The sequence below is a fragment of the Haplochromis burtoni genome, unplaced genomic scaffold, assembly GCF_018398535.1.
Source record: "Haplochromis burtoni strain Fernald_Lab_line unplaced genomic scaffold, NCSU_Asbu1 Contig_438, whole genome shotgun sequence".
Taxonomy (NCBI): Eukaryota; Metazoa; Chordata; class Actinopteri; order Cichliformes; family Cichlidae; genus Haplochromis; species Haplochromis burtoni.
Genome location: NW_024582799.1, coordinates 395945 through 403780, shown reverse-complemented (window position 1 = coordinate 403780; position 7836 = coordinate 395945). Strand labels below are relative to the sequence as shown.

General features: G+C 42.5%; 1 protein-coding gene across 1 annotated transcript; it reads right to left on the bottom strand.

The window, feature by feature from the left end:
* Positions 1 to 3208: 3208 nt before the first annotated feature.
* LOC121812114 (proline-, glutamic acid- and leucine-rich protein 1-like) lies at positions 3209 to 5384 on the bottom strand. The gene is made up of 5 exons (XM_042213357.1): positions 5098 to 5384; positions 4949 to 5004; positions 3824 to 3957; positions 3460 to 3552; positions 3209 to 3239 (listed from the first exon to the last, which is right to left on the bottom strand). Exons 1-5 carry the CDS (start codon positions 5327 to 5329, stop codon positions 3209 to 3211), a joined length of 546 nt encoding a protein of 181 aa, XP_042069291.1. The 5' UTR covers positions 5330 to 5384.
* Positions 5385 to 7836: the final 2452 nt, after the last annotated feature.

The following is a 7836-nucleotide window of genomic DNA, read 5'->3' as shown; positions in this document are numbered from 1 at the left end:
TTTATTACAAAAGCTCTCTCATTCTAGTCTAAACAGCAGTGTCTCAGTAACTTTCCACTAGAGATGGTCCCCTCTTATCTACTTTTTCTCAGGCAAGCGTGAGCAAAATTGTTAAACACACAAATAAAGTCACAAAAATGATCCCAGGAAAAACTGTCATGTTAAACATGAAATTCCCCCGTTTTTTGACACACTTCCATGTGTCAATTCATCGGAACTAGTAAATTAAAAGAAAACATTCGTAACATCATCTTTCACAAAACATCAGAAATTCTCCTCTCGAGTGTCGTTGCTCCAGCTCTGCTACCCTGTGTTAAATCAATTTAGTTATCATCCTAAACCTGTTGAACTCCTGGCTCCGCCCAGAGCCTGCATCCGCAGAACTGCCTGCAAACAAACCCGTGTGTTAACATGAACTTCACATTTGCAACTCTGTTTTTCCCCACTGTCTTTCCCTCACTGACCACAGCAGGTGGATTTATGTCTTGATTCAGCCATGAATCCAGGTCACCTGATTCATCACTGAGCCCAACCATCACTGCCATCTGATAGTGTGGCACTGCATCTTCTTCCTTTAGTGTCACTGTTTTCAATCTGTTAATTAGAGTCCTTAAACATGAAATAGACTGCATCCACAACGAGTTAATACAGCTGTGAATGTGGCCAATTATCAATCAGTTACCAGTCAATGATAAAATAATAGTTTTATTTTCTGCACGCTTCAGTCAACCACTCACCCAGAGGAAAATTCCTTGTCCTCATTTGTCTGTCATCCTTCCATGCCCTGGTAACTGGCCCATCCAGAGCTGTATCATTTTGAAATGTACATACAACAAGCCAGACCACAGCTTGGTCACACCAACCCTTTTTCCACCCTGACGATGTCCAACTGACGATAGCGCCATTTTTGCCGAAGACGACACCGAGGCGACTCACTTCCACATTGTACGGACTCAAGATTAACGCCGAGAAGACCAAAGTCCTGACCACCACGGCTCACCAGCGATCGTCCACCTCGACGGTGTGCAGATCAAACAAGTCCAACAATTTAAATATCTGGGGTCCCTCGTCGAGGAGAAGAAAGTGGCATCATCAGTGGAGATACGCTCCAGAATTGGGCAGGCGGCGGCAGCGTTCGCTTCCCTGCGCTGGTGCGTTTGGAAGAAGAACAACATCTCATTGGCGACAAAGATCCGCCTTTACCGAACCCTGATCATTCTACTTTAAATGCGTTGCCTTAGATGCATTCTCGCGTTTCCCTTCGCGACCGTCATTCGAATGACACCATCCTCACCAGCTGCGGCAGCCAACCGACGATCGGCGACCTAATCCAGCGCCGCCGACTCCGTTGGTTTGGCCACATTTGTCGAATGGACCAGAGCCGCTACCCCCATGGCCTACTCTGGTTGACCCGCCCCACCGATTGGAGGGTGCATCGAAATGCACCAAAAAAGACATGGATGAAACAAATCCAGGATGATTTGAAGGCCCTTCGACTTGACCTCGAGCAGGCAAGAACCATCGCCTTAGATCGAAAAGCGTGGAAGATAATCGTTGGTCAAGAAAGTGAACCTGCTCTCATGTGAAGGACCATGTGGTTGTTTTAACAATAGTTGACCAGGTTTTGTTAGGGCAACTTGATCTCTCACCACATACTTTCCAGCGTCCACTATTCTGTGTTGTTTATTTCTCCATCTCACTGATCTTGTAGGCTCCTGCCTTTTGTTTTAATGTCATCTTCTGTCAAATGATGGTAATGACTCCCCTGTTAGAGCATTCATTTGTCAGGTCTGCTGAGTCTGTATAGATGTGTTACTCCTTCCTCCTCCTGAAAGTTGTATTGCCTTTGGTGAGAGTCAGAATTTAATCTAAGGCAGATTGTGTGCTCTAATTCACCATCTGGATGTTTGTAGGCTCAGTTTGTAGATCTGATGTCCGTCACTGCCCTTCACAGTGTTAATGCAGAGTTATCAAGGTCAGCATTCTTTTGCTCGGCCTCACTTTTCATCCGGGTTTAATGGGCGTCTCGTCACTGGGAATTTCCCCCGTGTTGTGAAACTGGCCTTGGGTTTAGCACCCTCCGTCTCCGTCTGTGTGAGATCGCTTTCCTGCAGCACCGTTGACATTTTCAGGTTATTGTTGTGGGTCCAGCTGCCGGGCCCTGTGTCAGCCTTCTCTCCTCCCTTGTTATTTAAAAAAAAAAAAGAATATAATCAACTCATACCTCACCAAGTTCACGGGACAACAGAAATGCATAACTTAAATATTACCTAAATAGAATTTTCTTCATACAGTAATCACTTGTGTTGCTCAATCAGCAGAAAACATCTCATAATCCTAACCACTAAATTTATTGTTTCATCACTGGTTGGTCATTCCAGTCTCTTGCTTTGTGAATGTTAAGCTGTTGTCCTGCAGCCTGGAGAGGTTGTTTGTCAGCAGTGGATAAACTCAGCATTTAGTGTGTGTTAAGTTTCCCTGCTTTAATATTGCTGAAAAGAATTAACGTGTTCATAAGCGCAAGCTGATTTTATTGCATGTGTGGGTTAGTAGGCAGTTCAATGTCTGCGTATGCCGTGGAGCTGTGGGTTCAAATTTCTCTACCAAAAGCATTTGATGTCTCTCTGTTTGAGTGTGTGTGTATGTCCTGTCTTTTTATTGCGATAGTCTGGACACTTTCTCAACCTCCACAAGTCCATCAGCCGTACCTTTCAACTCAATTTTAATGCACTTTAGTCTTCAGGGAGAGATTGACCGTCCTCGAAGCTTCTACGTGGAGGTGGAGATGTGAAATTTTCAGCCAAACGTGGCCTCGTTGTGGTTCCAATTATGTTAATCTATCATTTTACTCTGGCCGATGTGCTTGTGGAGGACCAGGTCTGTGGTCACCTGTATTAAAAGATTTATTTAATATCATTTCATCCCTAATTATTTGACACTCTGCTTCTCTAATTTTAAACACATTTCCCCTTGTTGCTAATTTAAATAATCCTGTGCCTTCTTTCCCAATTCCTCCTGTTCTGCTGTAGTTTTTTTACCCCTGTTGTTTTGCTCTCTGTTTTAGACACTTTCCCCTGCGGTCACACAGACTGCCTCTCCCAGCTCCTCCACCTCACACTCAGCTCCTCCCCTCTGAGTCGTGCTGCCTGCCCCTCCTTCTTCTGTCAGTCTGCTTCACTCTGCTCTGGGAGACACATCTCCCTCACACTCAACACACCATACAGAGCACGTGTCCCGCTCTGCAAAACCCAAAAACACGTTTTTAGATGCAAATTCAGCTTTGTCAACCCCAAATTTAAACCCAAACAGTCTAGAGGGACTATAGCCTGCGAACATAACCCAGGATCTAGATTATCAACCGAACGAACGCGGCCCCATTGCCATAAAGACTATCGAACGAATTATACACACAAGCTAAAAACACTGTAGCGGGAATCCCACTTGGGCCCACACGCATACCTGTCGGTGCGCCCGTTACTGAGGATTGACACAGCACAGGTCAGAGGTGGGGGCCAACAGGGTGAGGGGACCAGGACCAGGGCCAGCAATAACCTTCAAATTCATACAAGTGAAACAGCTCCTTCAGTCCAACACGAAGCTAAAGTGAACTTTTGCATCTACAGAACATAGACCAGTTCGGGGCCCACAGTGGTGCTGGTGCTAGGGTGGTGTCAGACTGGGTCCAGTCTGAATAAAGCACTGTGTGGACATTCCTTCAGTCAACAGTGGAACATTTAAACTCAACCTGGACAAAAAGCAGGAGCAGCACCGTAACACTACTGGAACACTAATGTGTGGCTCATCGTTAACATGAAGATCGTACCTGTACAGTTCTCGTCGAGTCAGAGCACTGCTGTACTGCCCACTCGCGCTCCCTGCAGATTCACATGCATTGCTGCTGCAAGACTGCTGCTGCTGCAGGCGCACACACAGTGGCAGAACCACCTCATGGAGCCGCTTGAAGGAATCGACAGGACACAACAGTGTAATCGTTCGTTATTAAAAACAATAAAATGAAGAGTCTCTCCTGCAATACACCAAAAATGCTAAATGATGGAAAAAACAAACAAAAGCATTTTACTTTACAGCTGCAGATCATCACAAGATGGGAAACGCGTCTTACTACATCATAACTTGTAATCAGTATCCCATTTTAACCCTACGCCACAACCTGACGTGGACCTGCTGAGACATGTAACTCCACGTCGACGCTAACCACACCACTTACAGTTACAGCCGAGTAATATTACACTGAAACTGATGCAATTGGATAATAATGGTCCACAAACTGAAGCTAATGATGTGGGAACTGCAGGGTAACAAGAATGCAATAATGTGCTAATTCCTATGTTATTACTACTCTATTACCTGGGTAGGTTCTGTGTAATAAGCAGGAAAACGGCCTGTTTCTATTTAATAACACATTAATAACCATGTTAATCTTTTAAAACAAACTGCTAGTCAAGTAAAATGATCATGCATAATGTTAATAATTAGTTTAAAACAATAACACACATGAATCCATTAGACTGTACACTGAAAAATTCAGTTTTAAAAGAAGAACAAGGTTTAAACAGATGATGTTCGGCAGCACTTTGAGCAACAATTTCACAGATATGGGCGTTCTCTATTTAAAAAAGTAAACATGCATCACTATAATTTGTGTATGAAGTTACATAATTTCTTTTCTGGCTGCAAGAACATATTAGAACACGTTGGGATATTTCATGTGGATCATTAGAAATGCACTGTGGGTGGAGGAAATCGTTGCTTAAAGAACTGCAAACATCACGTCTGCTTAAACACGGATCTTCTTCCAAAGCGGGCGGCTCGGTGCCACTCGCTGCAGCAGAGGCTGATCTGTGGATGGTTGGAGACGCCTGTAGAAAGTGTCTCCCTCTGCTGGGCTAATCTTTTGTAGCGCTTATGTTATTTTAACATCATTTACCTTGTGAATGTCGTCCTTCAGTAGCGTCCCACTGGTCTGTATGATCTGTCTCAGTGCTACAAGGATGACAAAGGTCAGTCTGGTATCAGAATATCATACGTAGTATACCAGTAAACTCCCAATAACATTAAACTTGGTTTGCATCTCACCCCTGACAGCTGCAAGGCAGGTATCTTGATTGGCTAGATGGTCTCCTTTCCTCTGCAGCGATGGCCCGACTGTATCTGCCATCACCAAATGCTTCGTCCTACGAGGGCCGGGCTTTCCTCCAGGAACAACATCAGCTGATAGTCCCGCCCGGAGCTGGAAACAGGACACCCCACGCACAGGAGCAGAGAGCTCAGCACATCCCAACAAACCACTGGTTCCCTTTAGTTTCATAAAGGTCAGAGCTTAAAGTAAATTTTTTAGATTTAGTGCTCATGACTAATCTCTTAGTTGAAAAAAAAATTGACTAATACACGAGTCTCAGATATCAAGTTAGATTTGATATAATCCAGAAGTGAATTCAAAATCCTGCTCCTCACATACAAGGTCTTAATAATCAGGCCCCATCTTATCTTAATGACCTTGTAGTACCATATCACCCTATTAGAGCACTTCGCTCTCGCTCTGCAGGCCTACTTGTTGTTCCTAGAGTATTTAAAAGTAGAATGGGAGGCAGAGCCTTCAGTTTTCAGGCCAAAATGAAGTGAAGAAAGCTCCTTCCCACATGGATCCAACCTTTTATTCGCCCATTACAAAATATTTGTGAGTCCAAGTTACAGTTCAGTCTCAGAACTTCACTGGTTTCATCCATTTCGGCAGAAAATATCAACATAATATCCTTATTTTATTGACATAAAAACCTTTATGATTGTTGGAGATAGACTGAGGTTCATGTCTGACCCACTTAATCAAAATACTTTTCTTGCCAGCATTTGTGTGAATGACTTCTTTGTGTTGTATTAAAGAGTCAGGAACATTTCAAAGCAAACAAAGTAGTGGATCTGCTGGCACTGTTTACTCATTATCAGAATCAGAAAGACTTTATTTATACCCAAGGGGCAATTAAGATGCAACAGAGCAGCAGGACATTGAAGATAAGGACAGGGCATAAACAGGCAATGAGAGTGATTGTTTTACTGATGTTTGCACAAACTGTTCTTCAGAAAGTCAGAATGATTCCCACAAACAATGGAGCCTTCTTCCAACTGTAGTCTAACATTTAGGACAGTTTGGTTTTATCCTTACTGTAAATATATGGTGACATATAAAGATTATGCCGTATGTTATATTGTAACTCTTTATATCTATTGCATATTGAGATTCTGAAGGGCGGCAGCAACATTTTGTCCCAAACATCATTCAAGTTTATCCATATATATCCTACATATGTCAGAATAAAACTTTGTCACAAAGTGTTTGTGCTTTCTGTGGTTCAGAGAAAAACCTTTCCAGCAGACTGTTTCTGGTGGAAATGTTCTCATGAGCCAGCTTTCAGAAGAACATAATGTCTTATTTGTAGGTATTTATAGAAATCATTACTTGAAAGGTGATGTTGAGACTTCAGGGTGTTTTAAAGCTTCCGTTATCAAAAAGATTATATATTCTTTTTATGCCTGCTCTTTGCCAACTTGTAAAGTTTGATCCTACACTTTGCAATGACAGTTCTGGGTCATCTAATGTTACAAGAATATTAACTGAGCTACTTTCAGACATTGTCCTTAGTTTGCCCCATGCTCATAACACATTTTTATTCAGGAAACTGCCTTTAACAGGAGGTGGTGTTTCCCTATGAAATTTATTGAGGGAAAGGGTTTTCACAGCACTGCATCCACCTCTCACCCAGGAGGAGAGAGTTCAGGCCTGAATAACCAACATGTCTAAATTTGGTAGGCCCCACCCACTCTTAACCTTTGGCAGTTGTAGAGTCACTAGACTAAAAGGTTCATTGACTAAAAGGAAGAGCAGTGTTCTTATTTTCATGGCTATTAGTGTAATGTTTGCACCAGCAGTTTTAATTCTTCCATGACTTGCAAGTCATTACATTGTGCTTTGGAAGCAACTTGGAAGCAAGTTGAGGAAGTAAAGATTTCCCTGATTGAAGTGCTGAAACAACCTGGTCTACTTATATGGGAGATTCTAAAATAGTAACTTGATTCTCTGGTATCTGTGGAAAAGGTTTTTTATTTCTTAAATAAATTAACTTTTCCATAGATATCAATCATAGTGGATGAGTATCATCCACTATGGCTGGAATAAAGGATTTTACCAGAGCATTCCTTGATAGCTGTGCTAATAGGCAGTTGGGTTTATTTGTCAGATATATACAAATATATAATCAGTCTGGAACACTGACAGATGTGGCGGACAATGTAATGTGTGCTGCTGTTCAAGGGGATTATGTTGCCTCCATACAGCCAAAAGACTCCTTTGTTGTATTTAAAAGCGCATTAACATGTTTGGACTGAGCTACCTGTGATGGATACCTATCCAATATAGGGCATAATAAACAGTTGAAATCACCCCTGAGAATTGTATTGGTACAGTCCACATCAGCAAGTTGACAAAATAAGGATGCATAAAATTCTACCGGTTTTATTACAATTCCATTATTCCAGTTATTTATTACAATTCCAGTCGTTCAAGTCCAATGAATAGTTGAAATGGTACAAAGGTAAGTGGTGAACTGACAGAGGCTAAAAAAAAGGTAAGGTTATCCAAAACTGAAAAATAATGTACATTTCAGAATTATATAAAAAGGCTGTTTTCAAGGATGTTACGGCCCCCTGTGCTAGGGTGTCACGATCCTGGAGGGTCTGAGGAGTCCGTTCAGCCCACACCTGCTCCACCACCAGCGGCTTCCACATATCCTCCCTGGTGAATTTGATGTGTCGGTCTTATTT

Excerpts from the sequence above, each read along its gene's own strand:
- LOC121812114 (XM_042213357.1), bottom strand. The coding sequence starts at position 5,329 with ATGAAACTAAAGGGAACCAGTGGTTTGTTGGGATGTGCTGAGCTCTCT. Across the intron at positions 3,958-4,948 it reads TGAAGGACGACATTCACAAG|CGGCTCCATGAGGTGGTTCT; the intron begins GTAAATGATGTT and ends GATTCCTTCAAG. Across the intron at positions 3,240-3,459 it reads AGTAACGGGCGCACCGACAG|AGCGGGACACGTGCTCTGTA; the intron begins GTATGCGTGTGG and ends TGGGTTTTGCAG.